General features: G+C 30.2%; 3 protein-coding genes across 13 annotated transcripts in view; 2 read left to right on the top strand and 1 right to left on the bottom strand.

Annotated features, from left to right (window-relative positions):
• LOC129609917 (ras-like GTP-binding protein RhoL) overlaps positions 1–7,082 on the top strand; it is a 32,940-nt gene extending 25,858 nt beyond the window's left edge. For all 8 annotated transcript variants that reach the window (XM_055522195.1, XM_055522198.1, XM_055522199.1 and 5 more), the window contains 2 exons: positions 5,269–5,584; positions 6,325–7,082. In XM_055522195.1, coding sequence (XP_055378170.1) covers positions 5,351–5,584; positions 6,325–6,651 — 561 coding nt within the window. In that variant the 5' untranslated portion in view covers positions 5,269–5,350 and the 3' untranslated portion in view covers positions 6,652–7,082. The remainder of the gene's footprint in view (positions 1–5,268; positions 5,585–6,324) is intronic.
• A 7,719-nt stretch (positions 7,083–14,801) lies between these two features.
• Positions 14,802–16,442, top strand: LOC129609915 (replication factor C subunit 4). Of its 3 annotated transcripts, none has more exons than XM_055522190.1 (5): positions 14,802–14,930; positions 14,988–15,095; positions 15,154–15,637; positions 15,691–16,074; positions 16,271–16,442. In XM_055522190.1, the coding sequence occupies exons 2-5, from the start codon at positions 14,989–14,991 to the stop codon at positions 16,361–16,363; spliced, it is 1,068 nt and encodes a 355-aa protein (XP_055378165.1). In that variant the 5' UTR covers positions 14,802–14,930; position 14,988; the 3' UTR covers positions 16,364–16,442. The 3 variants fall into 3 exon arrangements, with proteins under 3 accessions (XP_055378165.1, XP_055378167.1, XP_055378164.1); XM_055522192.1 differs by having other exon boundaries at positions 14,888–15,095; positions 15,154–15,413; positions 15,468–15,637; XM_055522189.1 differs by having other exon boundaries at positions 14,890–15,095.
• Positions 16,366–17,987, bottom strand: LOC129609916 (transcription initiation factor TFIID subunit 9). 2 transcript variants are annotated; one of them, XM_055522193.1, is made up of 4 exons: positions 17,478–17,987; positions 17,216–17,419; positions 17,010–17,146; positions 16,366–16,954 (listed from the first exon to the last, which is right to left on the bottom strand). In XM_055522193.1, exons 2-4 carry the CDS (start codon positions 17,373–17,375, stop codon positions 16,415–16,417), a joined length of 837 nt encoding a protein of 278 aa, XP_055378168.1. In that variant the 5' UTR covers positions 17,376–17,419; positions 17,478–17,987; the 3' UTR covers positions 16,366–16,414. The 2 variants fall into 2 exon arrangements, with proteins under 2 accessions (XP_055378168.1, XP_055378169.1); XM_055522194.1 differs by having other exon boundaries at positions 17,216–17,362; positions 17,561–17,986.
• Positions 17,988–20,582: the final 2,595 nt, after the last annotated feature.

Genomic DNA, 20,582 nt, shown 5'->3' with positions numbered 1-20,582 from the left:
TATACTTTGTTTACTTTACTTTTTCATAAAAAAACTTTTTTGTACTCTTCTTAAAGATTACACTTTTTTGGCAAGAGGATTCATTTATTTCAGCTTTTTGTTAAAAAAAAAGCTGTGCTAGTGTTTGTAGTCAAAGAATTGACAGTTTGAAGTTTTCAAGGGGAAATAGAACATTTAACCTTGTTAATGAAAAATAGATTAAATATGAATACCATTAAAGATTTGATATTTGTAAAATATATATTTAACATAATATGTAAACAATTTTAAGAATATATAAAAGATGATGAGATATCTTTAAAAGTAGTAATATTTAGTTCTTAAATAATAGTTATTTTCACAACTTATTTTGTGTTTTATGGCTTTATGACATTTTCGCGAAAAAATAAGTAAAAGGGAAAAGCATTAACAGTGTTCATGTCATTTTGATTCAAGAAAAATTTCTCTATGAAAGTTTTCTGTCTTCGATTGAATGTGAAATTTCATTTTTTTTTTAAACTTAATTTAGTAAATGAATACTTATATATATATTTGTTTGAATAAAAATATTTGTTTTGGAAACAAAAATTTTGTAATGTGGCTAAATTACATTATACACTGTTTACAAAATACGTTATATGAAAGTTCACTTTTTTCATAATGGGCGTCTTTTCAAAGAAAACGATGTGGAAACCCTACAAATATAAACATTTTTCTAAAATTGAACTAAAAAACGTTTGACTTAACTAAAAAATGTTGAGATACGAAACATATGTTGAACATGATGTTGTTTTTGTTTTAGATTCTTATTTTGTGCTTGCTTCTGTTTTTTTTCAGTTTTAATAAGTTATATTTATGGATATTGGAATTCATCTGTTAAGAGTGAAATTTCATATATACATGTATATGTATATGTAAAAAATTTCTTTTTATTGTTTAAAAACTATAACAATAGCAGGAATTTTCGTGAGAAATTTCAGAATTTGTCTTTTCTGAAGTTTTTGTTCGTTTGAAAACCATAAAAATATTTTTAAAAATTTCAATACTATAGCTTTAAATATTAAAATAGCTTTTAATATTTTTCGTATTTTTATAACAGATTTGGGATGTAGTCAAACATTAAAGTGACACGTCTCAGAAAGATAATTCGTACTTTCCGATAATACCCTTTTATTTCGTTGTCATTCATGTATCAAATATAATGGTTCACACTCTTGTCACCCAAAATGACAAGTATGGGGCGAATTTAATCAGCACCTCGACCATATAAGTCTATTGCGCATCCCCGCGCCAAATCATTATAGCTCAAGATTTAAGCTCTCGACCTTAAGATTATATATAACTTAAGATAAGAGCGGACCAAGCCATCACACTCAAATAAGACATGAGTGCAGTCCTCCTTGCCCCGATCGCAGAATCTACATCCCTGCATACTTGATCTGTCAATTTTTTGTAAATATGAGTCAAAGGGCCCATGCCCAGTGACGAACCACGATAAGGCTTTGCCTCGCAATGTCAGGAATGGCCGCGATCCGAGCCAAAGAAGTCTTTGGTCGCGACAGCCAAGCGCGGGAGCCCCACAGCTCCAAAGCACGTCCTTCCACCTAGACAGCCACGACCTGGTCAAGACACCTCTCAGTCCCACTCAGCTTTTCCAGATTGTTGAAACAACTCCAGACTAGCTTCGAATTAAAAGTTGACGTTAAAGCAGATTGGCTGTCGGAAACTATAAAGATGGAACATTTCCACCGCGCATGCGCCGCATAGCACATGCCTCGATGGGGAAGACCTCCGCCTGAAAAATGAAGGGAGCTTCGCCCAAAGACGCATAGAACCCATAGTTGCGACCGTGTACACCAGCACCCGTGCCGTGATCGCCTTTAGCGCCATCCGTGTACCACACGGACGCCAAAGCAGGCTAGGAGGCTATAATTGCCTCGACAGACTCCCTTTCAGGTATTATTACCTGAAAGTTTCTCTCGCATTCAATCGTCTTGATCAGTCCGACGTCTCCAGGAGTTCTCCATCCAATCCAACATCCTCTAAGATGGAGTTATGGCCCGTCGAGCCACGTCCTATATATTCTGAGAGCCTCAGTCTTGCAGCTCTGGCCGCCACAACGCCACCAACATGCAAATGCAAGAAAACAAGTCCCAGCATCCTCTCAAGCGCTGCCGTCGCCGTGGTCCTCAGAGCACTAATGGCCTCACCAGGTCCTCCCGTATAAGGACTTGCAGGCAAAGAAGGCCTCGATATCCTTGGTTTCCACGTACATGACGTACGAGTTCCACGTTAGACGCCTGTCCAACATCAACCCCCAAAAATTTGACGTCCCCAGCCATCAAAACAGGAACGCCGCGAAATTTCGGTGCATGAAAGGTCACGCTCACGTTGGTGAGAAGTACACACCTTGCCTTTTGCGGGTTCCATTTAAATGTGCCCACTTACACCAGACCCTTAACTACAGTCAGAGCCAGTTGGGTGCACTCCAAAGGTGTAGTCTTGAACTTGCCCCGGACTATCACAACCAGTTGGTCAGCATAGCTAATGCATCCGAACCCTGATCGCTCAAATCTCAGAAGTAGCTGGTCCATAACCTTAAGCCACAAAATTGGGGAATTAACCCCACCCGGGCAGCTCTAGTGGCCCGACCATCAAGGGGTCAGTATTAATTACCGTTTCGATTCTTCTACCCCTGAGCATGCCAATGGTCCATTCAATGATGGAGGAGCAGATGTCTCTCCACGTCATTGCTTGCGCAATGGCCCTAAAACTGGTACTGTCGAAAGCACTCGAAATATCTATGAAAGTACCCGTCAGTATCTCCTTATACCGCAGCGTACTTTCTTTCTAAAGCTAACACCTTTTCCATAGCCTTTAGTAGACAACATGTCAAGCTGATAGGCCTGTATGATCCAGCCTCGGTTGCGTTCCTTTTTCCCACTTTCGGGATGAAAACAACTTTTACGTGCCTCCAAATAGTCGGTACGAACTCTAGGGCCGAACTTGCCCAGAACATATTTGTAACATGTGACAGAAGAACACCCAGCGCCCTTTGCAGGAATGCTGGGTACACCCCATCGCCACCGGGACTCTTGCAGAGGCCAGATGAATTAATTGCCCAGTCTACCCTCCCTTTGGTGAAAATAGTCTTCGGGACCTTGTAAGCGCGTGCGAGAACCACGTGATATAATGATTCTGACCACCTGAAGTCAAGAGTTGGTTCTGGACACCGGCCATGGCACTGCCAAGTCTCTTTTTAAAGAGAGACCAGTTCCTGACCAGTTTAGGTATCCTGATATATACATATGGTCCGAGAGGGGAGGCTCCCTCGAACTTGACAAGGTAAGATCAAGTACCTCCCGTTGAATGGCATTTATGAAAGTGGGTTCGCAACCCACATTTGCCACGTTCATGTTGTATTGCTGAATGAATTCGAGAAGAGAGAACATAACATAACATAACATTATTGGTTAGATGGCAAATGACGAAAATTTAAAAAAAAAAATTAGATTGTAAACATATGTAGATTGTATTTATATTTAATTTACATTCTAAATTTTTATTTTAATTTGTTGAAATAAAATATTTGAAGGTAGAACTCAATAGTGACAAAATCACTGCATTTTATAAACTCATAGTGACAGCTAACCCAAATCATTTGCCATAATCGGAGGAAGCACCACGTCGCACAAGTAATGAATGAGAATATATTAAGCTGCGAATTAACTACAAATTTTGCACAAACAGCTGCTGCATATCCCATCCGAGCTTATGCATAAAGAATTTTAGTCATCAATAGTCTACGGAAAGAGCGACTATCATTCAAATGTTATCGGATGTTGCAGCCCGAAATTTCTACTTAGTTCTTTTACAATAGCCAAAAAGGTGGGGTTTAATTACTTTTATTCATATTAAAATATTCTAAACGATTTAGAATGAGACATAAAAAAATTACAGAAACGTAAACATAATAGTAAATTCAAGGGTTAGTTGAGGGAGTTAAGATAAATAATTATATTTTTATTGGCACGGTATTTCCTGTTTTCTGCATTTGAAGAAATTTAGAAACGCTTTTTTGGAAATATAAGGTGCCGAAAATTGAAATTTTACGTATATAGGCGACTTGAAAGCGAATCGAGGTAGAAAAAAAATTTTTTCTAATTAAACAATTTCTTCTAGAAGAATGTCCTGCTATAATTTCAGGTAATGATGCAGTCTAGAAAGAAAAACGACTTGAAAATTTGGAAAAATAGATTTTAGATAACAGCTAATTTTAACGGCCATTTTGGTTTTTTAAAGTTTAACTATTTGCTATGCCGCAATTAAAAAAACTCACTACTACTTTTCTGTTTTTGCAAAATTAAAAAATTGTTTGTGGTTACGTTACAATTAATAGACAAAAATGGCATTTCAAGACCTTTGAGGGCCTAAAACTTTTAGAGAGGAGGAGATAGGTAAAAATATTCTTAACGGGAATAAGTTTCTTGTAAAGATGCACATATACATATGTATGCATGTAATTTCAGCTGTCCATCCAAAAAGATGTAGAAGTTTTATAAACCGGTTCCGGCTGGACAAAGGATAGAGCAAAACTAATAAGTAATTTTTTCAAAAATTTTTTGGAAAAGTGCTGAATAGAAAATAGTGCAAATATTTTTGAAAAACATCTGAATTTTTTTTTATGTTTGCTTTCTTCTGTTCTTTGACATCTAAAATAAATTTGTACTTTAAGTATGCGATTCAAGTGAAATATGCGAAATTTAAATATGCTATTTAATGTATATATAATCATTTATGTATGTACATAAATTTTTTTTGTATTTAAATGAGATTTGCAAAAGTTCGTTTATTCTTTTAATTTTTTAGATCCTTTTACAATTTAGTTTCATATGGCAAAAAGTGAATTCTTGTTTGTTGGAACTAATAAATCAAGTTTAAATGATTGAACTAAATCTGAAATTGTATACATTAAATAAAGCTAATTAAATTACCTTGCTGTTAAATTCACAAAGCAAAAACCTGAAAATTTAATTCCAGGTTTTAATTTCTATAATTATTCATACATTCAGCATGATATTATTACAAAAAGTGATTTGTGATGCGCAATGTGCAATATTTATTGCATATTGTACTTTGTCTTTTTACGGCACTGTATGTATTCGTTTTCGTTCATAAAAATAGAATTTTGTTTTATTTATCTAATATAATTTATTACATTTACAAAAGCTAATGATTTTTTATGCACACAAATAAAATTTGAATAAATGTTTTTGTTCCTAATTTTAGATATAAAAGAACTGTTTGATTTCAACTTATATAAAACTCGAAGTGTAACTGATCATAATCGAGAAAGAATAAAGGAATAATCATGACATCACACACCAGACCTTTGAAAATTACTGTCGTAGGCGATGGTATGGTTGGAAAAACATGTCTTCTTATAACCTACACAAAAAATGAATTTCCAAATGAATATGTACCGACAGTATTTGATAATCATCCATGTAATATTGGTGTTGACGGTAAAGATTATAATTTAACATTATGGGATACAGCTGGACAAGAGGATTATGAAAGATTAAGACCGCTTAGTTATCCAAACGTGAGTAAAATAAAAACAAATTTTTGTATTTAAATTTGTATGTTGTAATATGCTATCATTGCGTATGCAAAATTAATTGTATTACAAAAGACAATATGTAGAAAAGTATAAAAAAATGTGAATTTTGTATACAATTTTATTGTAAACTCAATTGTGTTTACAATAAAATATAAATTTATATAAAATAAATATAACTGTTTTAATATGGTCCCTTATTCAAAAGGTCGTAATAATGCGGCCTTAACGTCATGCAAATGTAAATACATACAAGCCATAGACAATGCATCTAAATTATTAGTTATCAAAGAGACATATTAAATATGTATACATGCATATATGATACATATATATATTTATTATATACAATATACGCATACAATAAAGTAAGAATTAATATATGTAAATGTGTTCACTATAAATATTTAATTTTCCGTGTTTTCATTGAATCTATCAAGTCGTTATTTTATCATGAAAATTTGAAAGCCGTTTTAATATAATAATTTGAAAATAACCTTTAAGATGCTCGTAAAAATATTTTTTAAAATTATGTACATATATACATATTTCGAAAAAAATGAGAAATACATATGTATGTACATACACTTTTCGATTTATTATGCGTTTAAATTTTAGATCATTCACTTAAATAAGGAATAGAGATATCATTTTAATTCTAATATTTTTGAAACAATTGGAGTTTTAATAAAATTTTGGTAATATCCCTTTTTCTTTATTTTCAGACTGACTGTTTTCTATTATGTTATTCCATTGATAATCGTACCTCATTTGAAAATATTAAATCAAAATGGTCCCCAGAAATACGCCATTTTTCCAATCATACACCTATTGTTTTAGTTGGAACAAAATTAGATCTACGTGTTCCGTATTCAGATAAATTTGTAACAGTAGCTGAGGGAAAAAAATTAAAACGAGAAATTCGAGCACATTCAGTTGTAGAATGCTCAGCAAAAAAACAGCAAAACTTACATGAAGTCTTTGAAGAAGCAATACGAGCTGTTGAACGGAGGCCGAAACATAAACCAGCAAAAACATGCAAATTTTTATAATGAATACCGGAAAAAAATTGTACAATATAATTTTATTCAAATACTTTTTTCTTATTGTTAATGTTAATAACGTATAACTATATTAATAATAATAGTAGTGTTGTTACTGTATTATAGAAAATTTTTGTATATAGTAAATAAATATATATATATATATATATATATATATATATATTTATACCACACATTAATTTACTGAAATATTTTGTATACCATACATAAAAAGCGACGGTTCATTTTGTATTGCATTTTTGTTAAGGTACTGAAGAAAAGAAATTACAATGTCAAAGTTTTTGATTATTTTATTAAAGATAAATATGTAAGTAAATAAGAAAAATTATTCTTTAATTAAGAAATTAAGTTTCAAAAATGTTGATATAATTTATTAAAAGAAATAATTACAAAAAATAAACGGTTATTTTAGCTATATACGTAATATGTTTTATGTACGTTATGTATAATGTATGTATATGCAAGAATGAAATAAAGAGAAATTTGTTTATTGTTTTTACAAAAGAAAATTAGTTCTGTTTCTTGTTCTTATTTTTTTATACTCATCAACATGTATAAAAAAATTCAAAAAATATCTTGAAAATTTATAAAGTTGGAAAAAATTCTAATCTAATTTTCAAATTTTGGCGAAAATGTTGTCTACTGAATTTAATTGTCTTTTCTTTTTCGGAGACAAAAAGATTCGAAGGATATAAATATAAATTAGGCGTTTTTTAAATAAAAAATGGAATACATCGGCAAAATTTGCTACATTTCTATTGACGATGTACATAATTATTTTTGGAGGTATTAACGAAGACGAACATCTAAAAAACGTTAAAAAAATCTCCGACAAACACCTAAAAAGCACCTTAAGAATGAAATTAAATAAAACGGAATACCTTAAGGAACAAACAGGATTCCTTGGTTATACCATTACCGGGCAGGGAATCAGAGTTGATCAAGAAAAAGTAAAAACAGTAGCAAAAATTCGACCACCTAAAAACCTGAAGGAATTAAAATCATTTCTTGGATCAGCGTCATACTACCGGCATTTCATAAGTGACTTTGACCAAATTGCAAAAGCCCTTCACAAACTTAAGGGGAAAAAGGTACAAATTAAAAAGCGAAACAATCGCGAAAAATAAAGATGGGCACAGAAGAATTGAAAGTGTTCCGTAATCTAAAAGAGGTACTTTCTTTATCAGATTTCCTGATTTCGAAAAAATACTTAGCCTCACAACCGACGCCTCATAGCTTATATTTCCCGCTTACTCAACAAGACAAAAGAAAATTATGTAACCAACCAGAAGGAGATGCTGACAACTGTATAGGAATTAAACAAGCTATCTTTACCAAGCAAGAATATCAAAATTACGAACCACCAACCATTAACATTCACGCTGAGTAATCGAAATAAAATGCTGCACTCCCTAATTGTATTCCTCAAGGTAGCAAGGCAATTACAAAATAGTGTACAAACCCAGCTGTACCAACAAAGTAGCATATGTACTTTCTAGATTAAAAACGGAAATAAACATCTTAAATAATGAAGACTCAGAAAGTTCCTCTACGGACACTGCAAATGAAGAATCTCCTCACGACTCCTCATGACGCAAATGAACGAACCTCAAGACTCCTCATCAACAGACACAGCACATAGTACAGAAGATGACAAGTTGGACTTAATACCACATTGTGAAGGACCCATCAACGCCTTCAATCAGAAATAAATCAGCAATAACTAAATAAAATTGAACCAGAAATCAATGGATAATTAGCATAGGGAACAGAACCGAAGCTCATTAAGAACCCCTTCTAAATTTCAACAGACACTATAAAGCTTTACAACAGTTACAAAACCTGAATTAATTAGAACATTGAAGGAAAAATTATCACCATTTGTCACCAAAGAAATAAATATTTCAGATATATGTACATACACAAATGCTCCAAGATATATACCGGGATCACTTCCAGTCTTGCAAGAACAAAATAAAATGAAAATACTTGAGGACGTACATAGGAGAGCTCATCGCAATTGAAGGAAAAATAAGAAAATTACCTTTTTCCTTGAATGGCAAATCTAGTAAAAAAATATATAGTTTTTCCTTACTGTAACATATTATTGTAGATACATATCAAATTAAAATCTATATAGAATATTTTAGTTGTTAAGATAACACGTACCTTTATCTCCGTTTATACTTATATTTAATTATTGTATCATTTTAAAATATTTTTCGGAACAATAAATAAATAAATAACAAATAAAGCAAAAACTGACAAAGATTCTTCGTAGTTTTAGTCAACGAGCCAAGCTTCACCAGTTCCACCATCAAAGATTATTAAAGGATATTGGGAAGCGAGATATACTTAACCTCTATCCGAAAAAGTGAAGTAAATGCTGCCATAGAAAGGGTACACTCAACCATCGAAAAAAAATTGCAAGATGTTTAAAACAAGAGTATAGGAATTTATCCTTGAAGGAAATCATATATATGGCTATCGACAGATGTAGCAATTCAATTCATTCTGAAATAATGAAAAAACCATCAGATATCCTTGCGAAGAACACAAAGACTAAATTATCAAAACCTATATGACTTCCAAAGAAAAATTGATGAAGATGTAGTAGAAATAATTCCCACAAACCAGAAAAAGAAAATAAGCAGGGAGAGAAGTAAAAGGAAAACACCCAAGGAATACCAACCTGAAGAAATCATTTATGTAAACAGGTAAATTAAAGATAAAAGTAAACCAATATTTAAGGAGTAAGTTGCAAAAAATAATAAGGTCACCACTAAGTCGAGGAAAAGTATTCACAAGACTCAATAAAAAATTTACTCGTAACTACCTAATTAAATTTTTCTCTTTTCAGTTTTTGGCTATGGGTATGGTTTCCAGCAAAAACCTTTCAAATTTACGAATACAAATCACCAATACCTAGCAAAAATGAAAGAATAGGACAAATCTTGGATGGGAGCTTCAACTTAACTCACAAAATCGACCTCAGAGTGTACGAGGAAGTACTATAAATAACTAAGCAAGAGGTAAAGACAAGAAATCCCAAAGAGCGCTTCAAAACACAATTGAATTTTCAAATGGAAAAGATTGAGAACCTAATTCGGGAAATAAGTCAACAACAAAGGTAAAAACGCTCAATCCATTGGATCGGAAGCGCGTGGAAATAAATTAGGGAATCCGGAAGCTTTCGATTGGGATCAGGTATTGCAAATTCAAAACAATGTAATCCAAAACAATAACGAGCAATATAGGGTCAGTTCAATCCTGATAAAGATATCTTTAAGGAATACAATAAAATTGCTTTTTTATTAAGGATGCCAATAAATATTTTTATTAATAATTTTATTGCTTGAATATTAAGGATGCCAATAAATATACTCAACAAACTATCTTTAACCAGCTAAGCTTAGTCAAAGAAGAAGTGAAAGAAATATTCAGAACAATTCAATTACAGAAAGAAAAAATGATCACCGCAAATTTATTTAAGGCAGAAATTCACAAAATTCTGGAAAGCGAAATCTACAATATTCCAACGTGATAGAAGCAATTCAACGCCAACAGTTATAGTAAAAAATTCAATGATGTTTGACATTGTGTCAATACCAAAGACAGAAACTACAGCTCTTCCTAAACGACTTCAAAGGATACCTAACAAGCACGGAAGTGAAAAAGATTTAGCAGGCAATTTCCTAATTCAATTTTATAACGAAATTTCAGATAAAAAAAGGACGTTCACGAATAAAGAAAATCAAGGATCGCAAGTTCTTGCGACGGCTATACAACATAATTCTACTATAGCAAAGTGATACTAAATCTTGAATACCTACACGAGCTGACTCAAAGAAAATTGGCTATAACACATGATAACATGATTGAAAAAAATCTAGCGAAACTTCAACAAAATTTACAGGCCATGAATCTAAGTGTATGATTTGCGAGGCCTGAATTTTTTAAAGAGGGAGAAGTGAAGAACGTTGAGAACGTGCAGACAAACCAGACGCTGAGGTCAGCAGTTTTCGTTTGTAATTGTAATGTAAAATTAGATACTTATATATGTAGGTACATATAATTTTTTAAATTTTAAAGCTTTTGTTCACGCCAAATTAATTGCAGAATTAGCAATATATGTACATATTTGGATTTAAATAAAAATGATTAAAAATTATAAAATAGTGCAAATAGAGATTTGTAAGTTTCCTAAACGAGAAAAATACACAGCTCGCAAATATTTTTGTATTCATCCGGAGAAAATTGTTAAAATTCTTGTAGCAAAGTTCTTTGAATTGAACTTAATTTCAGAAAATTAGACACCACTGCATACAAAAACATCCGGTTACGTTCATCAAAGAAAAGAAAAAAATTATAAATAAAGTGAAGTTGATTAGGGAATATATACATAGGATTAACTAGTTTTTTGATGTTTCAAAATAAAACCAATTCATAGCTATTGATTACAGTACATGTATTAATGTATGTATGTATGTAAAAAAGTATACATACATATTATGTACATATGTATGTATACTTTTCCACAATTTTAATGTTTATTTTCAAAATTGAATTTTACTATTTAATTATTTTAAATATCATGTTATTCAATTATTAAATTCAATTAAAGTTAAAAAATTGTTTGATTTACAAAATTATTAGTTTGATTACAAATAGTATGTAATTTTAGAATCACAAAGGCAATCAAAGAGTATATACTCTTTGACTGTCGACTTCGTAAATGATAATTATTCTCACATGATTGGAGATTTAAAGTACATCGTACAGTACTTTTATTATCTGAAAATTAATTGTTTAATTAATGTCTTTATATCTAACAAGTCCCAATACTCAATTTTTTTTACGAAATATTACGAATTTTTGGCTTCGTTGTTGGTTTTTTCTTTAAATGCCACTGATCGTGTCATATTTTTTATTATTTTTTTCTTTTTTTTTAGTAAAAAGAGATTAATATTTTAAAAAATCTCAGGATATTATACACATTTTTCAAAAAGCTTCCCATTTAAATTCTATTGCGCGAAAAAGAAAGAAAGGTAGGAGGAAAGAAAAAATGATAAAAAATTTCAAATTCATATTTCAGTATGGTTTCAAACGTTAGTGAGGAAAGATGTATGATTTTTCATGCACATTTTGTATTTCCCAATAAGGTAAGTTGAGTAGTGTCGGCTAACAAAAAAGTTAATAAAAGTAATATAGGTTGACACATTTCAACAATTTGAATTATCTCATTTCGGTTATTTATACGTTACTTATAAAATTGTTTCAAATAATTTCAGTTAGTTTTTAAGTTATTAAAAATAAATATGTACGTACCTACTTCCAATAAATTTTTTTTTAAATAATTATTTTAAAACTATTTCAAACATGTTATATTCAGTGCTTCAAAAATTTTGCTGTGCTCTTTTTTCATATTTCATTAGCAGGTAAACAAAAGCAATCTATTTATAAAATGTCCCTGCATGTGTATGTATGACCTATCTTAATTCTAAACGGAAAGAATTTTAAGATACCTGTACAAAAATTTTAAAATACCTGTTATTTTACAGTCGGAATTTTTGAGTCATTTGGTAAAATATCATTTATTTCAAAAATAGAAAAATATTCAAATCAGATCATAAAAATATATGATTGTTTTTTCCAAACATTTTAAATATTTTTTTTCTTAGGTAATTGATATAAATGGTAGTAAGTTTTTAATATTTTTTCAAATAAAAATAGAGGTAAAATTTTGAAGTTTTTATAAAATTTGTATTTAACAAATAGTATTTGATTGTATTTTAGATATTATTTTCTAATTCCCTCTTCAAATCTTCATTAATTACATTTTCAACTTGACACTACAGTTACTTCCCATATCTTGAGTTAGCTTACCTTATTAGAAAAAAAAGCTGTTCACTTAAAAATAATAAAAATAATAAAATGCTTTCAGTAACATATAAAACGTTGAAGGCGAAGGATGTGCTTGTTGTTTTTCCGCTTTTTTTAAATTTTAAAATAATTATCGATGAAAATATTAATATATTTTTTTGATTTTTCAAATATAATTTCTAAATTTTACCTGCTTTATAATAAGTGTGAATTTATTTTAATATTTCTTCTCTAAAAATAGCCACTTCGATTTAAAAAACCCATATCAAATAAGGTCGTGCTTTCAAGTTTCTCTCTGAGCATTGGGACTTGTTAGATATAAAGACATTAGTTTAATGTTAACATAATCTTACAATATATTTCATAGATGTACAATAAGTCTTATGTTGTTATAGAAAAAAAGTGAAGCTAAACTACAGAGAGACGCAGAGTGTCTTTCAGAGTGAGAGAAATGTTGTTTTTCGTATTGTCACCTCTGACAAATCTTAAAATAATGTAAAAAAGTTATGGGAAATTGAAGAAAAAACTTTAATTTTAAATTAAATTGTAATATATATTATTTAAATACATAATATAATAATTTAAGAATGTCAGTGTCAAGAACAAAGTATATCTATTATTCACCAATATTTGTATACAAAAAATTCCATTCGCTAAAAGAGTTAAGCAGTATACCTTCTTATTTTTATTTTTATAGACATAAGAATTTTTGGAAGAGGGAAAGAGTACGCAATAGATGTCTACCTGTTTTTTATAATGTATTTTTAAAAGCGGGAGTTATTTATTTTTCCCTATATAAAGTATAGGAAAAAATATTAAGAATTTTAAAGGCGGGAGTTTTATTTTTGTAACTTATTCCAGTATAAGGTGGCAAAAAAGGTGTATTCATGTTACAAAAGCGAAGCGGTAAAAAGTGTTTAAAAAAATTATTATAATTCATATAATATAATTTTGAAAAAGACGTATAATATTAAAATAAAAAACATATCTCCTATGAATGGGTAATGATTATATTTCATAAAGTATTAATCAGTATGCATACACCTTTTTTTTACAAATTACTTTATTTCTATGTCACTGCCTGATATTGTGTATCTACTGTACCAGGTACATGCATGTGTACATTCATACATGTACACATGCATGTTGGAATTTTTTACCTAACTTTAATAAAATGAAAAAAATTATATTTTGTTATTATCAAAATAAAAATAACAAAATTTTTACCTAACTTAATTAAATTTTATTTCAGTTCAATGTTTTTAATACACTCGTTTGTTTACAATATTTAGTTTCTTTCTTGCCTACACAACTCATATTACCATCTATTTCTAAATAAAAATGGAATATTTTAAAAATTTGGAAGCAAAATGCAAACGAAAACTAACGGAATGGAACGAGTCGAACTACTTATTATAGATATACATACTTTGGTCAAGAATTTGAGAGTTTACGAAAAAACTATCAAATTAGTGTTATGTAGAAATATATCAGAATGACAACCCAGCTGATCGTAAAACAAAATTTGTATATTACTTCACTTTCGCAATCATATGTTTGCGATTTCTTTTTTATATTTTCCTTTTTCTTTTTTTTTGTTTTTATATTTTGATGTATAGCAGAAATTGAAATCTAATGCAGATATCAACAAAGCTCAATAGGTGGCTCTGGCAAATATCTGAAAATCCTAAAATTTTTCATATCTAATAATTTTACACTAGATTGGTTTGTCTTTTAAATATATGGTCTTTGCTGCAACGCAAATCAAAAGGCCTGTATGGGATAAAATTTGAAAAAATTTTAAAAAGAGAAAAAATGACGTAATTTGTCGCAAAAATAAAAAAATCTCATTTAAAAAACTTATAAAACTTGAAGCAACTTTATAAAGTTTTTTCAAGTTTTGTAGAGTAAAGTTTAGTGTTTTAAATATTTTTAAAATCATATAGCTGTCGAAATATATGCTTTTATTGGTTATGTCAGAAGGTTTTAATAAATAAAAGAGACTCACAAATGGTTTCTTCTAAATTTCACACTTTTATAATCCAAAATCAAAATTTTTGGTTTTTGTAATAACCAAAAAATATTTGTTTATGTTTGATAAATATTTTAAAAGTTCACGTTTATCACCTATTTATAAATTTTTTAAAAGTGTTTTCAACTCTTCCTTTTGGTTTATTTATTTTTAAATGAGAATTCCTTGTTACGAGAAATTACATTAATGTTTTTCTTTTTAAACTTTTTTCAAGTTAACGAGGCAGACTTAAAAGGTCTGTCAAGTTAATTTATGACAATAAGAAGGTTTTATAACATAATAATGTCAAAATAAATTTTGAAATATGGCATTGCGGATTGGCGCATTTTAATTGGCGTTGACACAACAGCAGGTTCTGTTTTTCAATTCAAGTAAGTTAGTTAATGAGTTATTAATTTAAATTTTTCAGAATGCAAGCATTTTTAAAAAATGTTAAGAGTAGCGAAAAAATAACTTCAACCGATGGAGAGGGATCAATCAACAACACAAAACGCAGAACACCGTGGGTTGAAAAATAGTAAGCGTAATTAATCTACAAGTTAGATTTATTAATTCATACATAATTAAATTTTTAGTCGTCCGAAAAAGGTTGAAGATGTAGTGGAGCAAGCTGAAATAGTTGCTGTTTTAAAACAATGTTTAGATGGAGGTGATTTGCCCAATATGCTTCTTTATGGACCTCCTGGTACAGGCAAAACTAGTACGATCTTAGCGGCGGCCCACCAGTTGTTTGGAGAAATATATAAAGATCGTATTTTAGAATTAAATGCATCTGATGAACGCGGTATAAACGTAGTTAGAACTAAAATCAAGAATTTCGCTCAATTAACAGCTAGTAATGTTAAACCAGATGGAAAGCCATGTCCTCCTTTTAAGATAATAATTTTAGACGAGGCAGATTCGATGACACATGCAGCACAGGCCGCTCTTCGAAGAACTATGGAAAAAGAAAGTCGAAGTACTAGATTTTGTTTAATTTGCAACTATGTAACAAGAATTATCGACCCCATTACATCACGGTGCACAAAATTTCGTTTTAAATCATTGGGTGAAGAAAAAGTAAAACAATTCAGTCTATATCTATTGTGCACATATAAATATTTTTTTTTCAGGTAATTGAAAGACTTAAATTTATTTGTAAAGAAGAAAACGTAAATATAGATGAAAACGCATATCAAATAATATTAAAAATTTCTGAGGGTGATATGAGAAGAGCAATTACTTTATTGCAATCTTGCTTCAGACTTAAAGGTACAACTTCTACAATTACTGAACAAGATTTGTTCGAAATATCTGGCCTTGTCCCTGAAAATTATATGCACGACTTTTTCAATGTTTGCAAGAGTGGAAATTACATAAAATTAGAAGAGTTTGTTAATAATATAATATTTGAAGCATATAGTATTGGTCAAATGATAGACCAATTCAATGAATTTGTTATAAGACATAAAGACTTAAACAATGAAGAAAAATGCAGAATTTGTGAGAAATTAGGGGTTAGTATGTCAACATGTAAACTAAAAAACAAAAACATATATGTATGTACTCATTCTTTTAAATGTATGAAAAGAAAAACTTTGGGAATAAAATACTTTATTCCTAAAAACGGGAGTTTTCTCTTTATATATTTAATTAAATTTTTTTTCGGAACATTTTCAATGAAAAATTTTTTAATGCGTTCTTATATTTCAGGAATGTGCATTCCGTTTATCACAAGGTGGCTCGGAATATCTACAAATTATGGATCTAGGCTGTACCGTTATATTAGCACTTCAAAAAAACTGAAATCTTGTGAAGATGCCTTTATTGTCTTTGTGAAAATTATGTTAATAAAAATCATTGAACTATTTCAAATTCGTCCTCATCTTGCTCTTTTTTCAATGTAACATTTTCAGTAGACATTTCCATGTTATTGCTATCGTTTATGACTGCACTCAAATTTTCCTCATTATCTATTTCCATTTTTATTTCATCACTACCTCCTTCCGGATTTGGAAACTTGTTGGAATTAGGATTCACAGCTATTTGTTTTTGTTGCGAACTAAATTTGAAAACGGGCTTGGGAATCGTAGTTATTTGTGTTTTGGGAGCAGAAATGGGTGGCGCCGCTCGTTTTATTGATGATCCAATAGTATTTGAGTTGGTGGTTGGTTGACCAGATGAAAGACAATTTAATGCAGTTTTATTTTGTGTCTTTATTGAAGATTTTCCGGACTCTAAAGCTGACTTTGTCAATTTTTTAACAGCTGAACTAGAGCGTAACTTATAATTTGTAGCGGTTAAACAATATCTATCGGGAGGCAATCGAAGACCACAATGTGGTTTTATTGGAGGTAATGGCATTGAGTTTCGAGTTTCCGCCAACTTAGATAATACCTGAAAAGTCACAACATGTACCAAATACTTATGAAAACTCAAAAATTTATCAAACATGTCTTGGAGGCGGGCTAGTGAAGGCTTTATCAAGTATCATGTCGCAAGCTAATTTAACATCATCTACATCTATAACTTTCTTCTTTGCGTGATTTGCGAAGACCTTAGCATCATCCAATATGCATGTGACATATCCTAATATTTAGTTTATAAAAATTGTAACAAATTAAAAATTTGTACAACGATATTACATATTGTACTTACTATATGTAAATTCCAAAAGCTGATTTACAACTCGAGGTTCATAATCCTGAACTCCCAATTCCTTCAGAATAGACATAATTACTTGAGCATCCTTCGGCACATGTTTAATCTGATTATTGATTTTGTTAGTGTTAATTTTTTCTTTTTCTGAAAATGCCATTTTAATCAAATTAAATTTCTATTTTTATGCTATCACAATCTTCGCTAAAATTTTTAAATATTTTAATACAAGTTAAGTTATCAATTTAAGAAATTCGAGTACAATGTATTAAGATGATAGGTACTGTTCACACATGCGACAAAATCTAAGAACTAATTTGAGTCTGATGAAAGTGAAAGTCGTACATGTAAACACTTTTTGACACCAGACTTATCCTGACGTCAAATTATTAAAATTACGTTGATATAATAAAAATATTTTTTTATTATATTAAAATTTATGTCTTGTTTTTGGCAGCCGTAAAAATTGTGTAATCTTCTTCAATCTCAACAAATTTACTGTCAATTTTTTTTAAGTAATTGTAAAAATAACCAAAGCAGTAAACGGCGGAGGATTTCCCTTGTTCAGCCACAACGACAGCGAAACAGATTTACAGGATTTTGAAGATGCAAACAGGTAATGTCAGCCAAGGGTAAAGTAGAAATTAACAATATTCCACCGCTGGCGTTCGGTGAATATGAATTTTAGTATATTACACCGCTGCAGTAGGTTGAAAAAATAAAAATGAAAATTTATACTCGCGACGATAATTTCGGTTGGTTCTGGGAAGTGCTATTTAAATTGTATATTCTATATGAACTCTGACATTTCGTTCTTCGCTCTTCTCTGGTTAACGTAAGAGTTAACGTAAAGAGCCGCTATAACAGATAATTTCAATCTGACTGATGACCGTTTATCAGAGTTTATCGTATATTTAATCTTTGATTTTGTTGTATGTGTAAACAGTGTGTACGTTAAACAAAAAAAAATTACTCTGCTACGTCATTTTATAAGAGATAAACATTAAATTAAAAACCAGAGCAAAAGCGTAGAAAATGAGTGTAACTTCATTTCTGGTTTGAAACACAGGTTCAATCAACTGTGAGTGTCAAAATTGCTGATAATTGACATCATTGACTGTGTGTGGAGCACGCACATGCTGTCATAGCAGTAAATTTTGCTGTCATTATTATAAAAACAACCCAAAAGCAATACTTTTCAATACAAAAAATTTGTACGAGCACCAACATTTTTTTTGGAGATGAACCACTGATAATTTCCTTATGGTAGTATATGTGATCATTTTCTTTAATCTTAAATCATAACAAAACTTAAAATTTGTTAGTGTAGTAAGTATTTTACAAAGTATATCTATTAATAAGTAATTCGACTCGCCGTTTACATCACATTAACGGAATCACACACCAATATTTGTATATAAGAAATTCCCTTAGCTAAATTTCTATGCCTCATCTACATTGCGGCTTGGCGTGAAATCGGCTCCAAACTCAAGCTGCGTTTTTACTATGTTAGCTTAAAAGCCCAAAAACGACGTTTGGCTATTAAATTTCAAAACATTATTAACATTTCAAGTCAAGTAAGTGACTTAAGTGAAGCCGACTTCAGGTCAAGTAACGTTTATATAGACAATAATAAGCTTGAAGCAGCCATATAAACGGAGTACATACATATTACCTTGAATAGGTATGTACCGTATAACAAAGTATGAAATTTCAAATTTTTAACTATTACTTTCATGCATTCAAATGTTTCTACCTAACTTTTATGAAATGAAAAATAAAACAAAAATTTTTGTTATCAAAATAAAAATAACAAAATTTTTACCTAACTTAATTTTATTTTATTTCAGTTCAATGTTTTTGATACACTCGTTTGTTTACAATATTTTGTTTCTTTCTTGCCTACACAACTCTTATTACCATCTATTTCTAAATAAAACTGGAATATTTTAAGAACTTGGAAGCAAAATGCAAACGAAAACTAACGGAATGGAACGAGTCGAACTACTTATTAATAGATATACTTTGGTATTTTATAATAGATTTGTCTTGAATAAAACTTGAAAAAACTTTAAAAAGAGAAACAATGACGTAATTTCTCGCAAAAAGAAAAACAAAATCTCATTTAAAACAAAAATCGGACGGGAAAGTTGAAAAAACTTTTAAACGTGATATACATACATATATAGAAAAAAATAATAAACGTGAATTTTCAAAATATTTATCAAACATAAACAAATATTTTTTGATTATGCAAAAAACAGAAAATTTTGATTTTGGATTATAAAAGTGTAAAACTTAAAAAAATTATTTGTGGATCTAATAAATAGAAATAAAAAAAATGATTGTTGATGAAATTTTTTTTTTTTTTTGAAAAATAAAACCTTCTGACATAAGCAAGAAAAACATATGTTTTGACAGCTACATATATGATTTCAAAAGTTTTTGAAACACTAAATTTTATTCTACAAAACTTCATAACTCTGCCTATGTCATATATGTATAAGCATATGTATGAAAAATGAGGTGAGGGAGGAGTACCAACCTCGTTAAAAAGCCTTGGTTTAGCTGGCGTGGCTAATAGTACCTTGTTAAGGCTCCTTACGAGAGTTACACGTAAAACAGAAGATGCAACGGGAAAAACTCAAAGATTGAATATCCAAGGTGGGAAGCCAATCAAATTGGTAAATTCACCTTCTAATGAGGTCGGTCTCACGAATTCTGGTGGGACCAGCTATTGCTGAAACAATAATCAACGGTTACTTTAATTGCCAATTTCTCCGGGGGTAATAAGACACCAAGACTCCACCAAAAGTGATAAGAAATCCGTAAATTGTCGGTGAACAGAATCAAAAAAGTATTCTGCTGCGTAAAAAGTTCGAAGATTTAGAATCAATCATAGAAATGATGCGTAACTAAATCAAAGAAATAAAAAAGGAAAGCATGGATTTAAATACAGCCCAACTGCTGAAATTGCTAAAATATAAAATATTGCTAGATTCGAATATAAAAAACTATAAAATTACTTCACTAAACAAAAACGTGTAGAAAGTTAACCCAGACACTACTGAATCCTATATGCTACTGGTCAAAAAACTTGAAAGTGAATAGACCGAGTGTTTTACTTACGAGGATAAAAATTAGAGACTGTTTAGAGTCGTGGTAAGAGGTCTCCAATGGAGTTGTAATAGAAATGAAATTATTGATGATATTACCAGTCAAGGTCTTAAAATTGAAGATGCTGTAAATATAATTAAAAGTAAAAGAGTTGTCGATAAAAGAGGAGAACTAGTGCTACAAAAAAAGAAGTTGTTTCTTTTCATGCTGACTTTTGATAGAAGTGAAAATATAACAAAAATTTACAAAA

Source organism: Condylostylus longicornis, unplaced genomic scaffold (assembly GCF_029603195.1).
Source record: "Condylostylus longicornis isolate FDR11 unplaced genomic scaffold, ASM2960319v2 ptg000040l, whole genome shotgun sequence".
Taxonomy (NCBI): Eukaryota; Metazoa; Arthropoda; class Insecta; order Diptera; family Dolichopodidae; genus Condylostylus; species Condylostylus longicornis.
This window is presented reverse-complemented; position numbering and strand designations above follow the sequence as displayed.

Bases quoted from the DNA above. Each gene is read 5' to 3' on its own strand.
- LOC129609915 (XM_055522190.1), top strand. From the start codon at position 14,989: ATGCAAGCATTTTTAAAAAATGTTAAGAGTAGCGAAAAAATAACTTCA. The intron at 15,096-15,153 runs GTAAGCGTAATT...TTAAATTTTTAG, and splicing joins ACACCGTGGGTTGAAAAATA to TCGTCCGAAAAAGGTTGAAG. The intron at 15,638-15,690 runs GTAAAACAATTC...TTTTTTTTTCAG, and splicing joins AATCATTGGGTGAAGAAAAA to GTAATTGAAAGACTTAAATT.
- LOC129609916 (XM_055522193.1), bottom strand. From the start codon at position 17,375: ATGGCATTTTCAGAAAAAGAAAAAATTAACACTAACAAAATCAATAAT. The intron at 17,147-17,215 runs GTAAGTACAATA...ACTAAATATTAG, and splicing joins GCTTTTGGAATTTACATATA to GATATGTCACATGCATATTG. The intron at 16,955-17,009 runs GTTTGATAAATT...GTGACTTTTCAG, and splicing joins CTAGCCCGCCTCCAAGACAT to GTATTATCTAAGTTGGCGGA.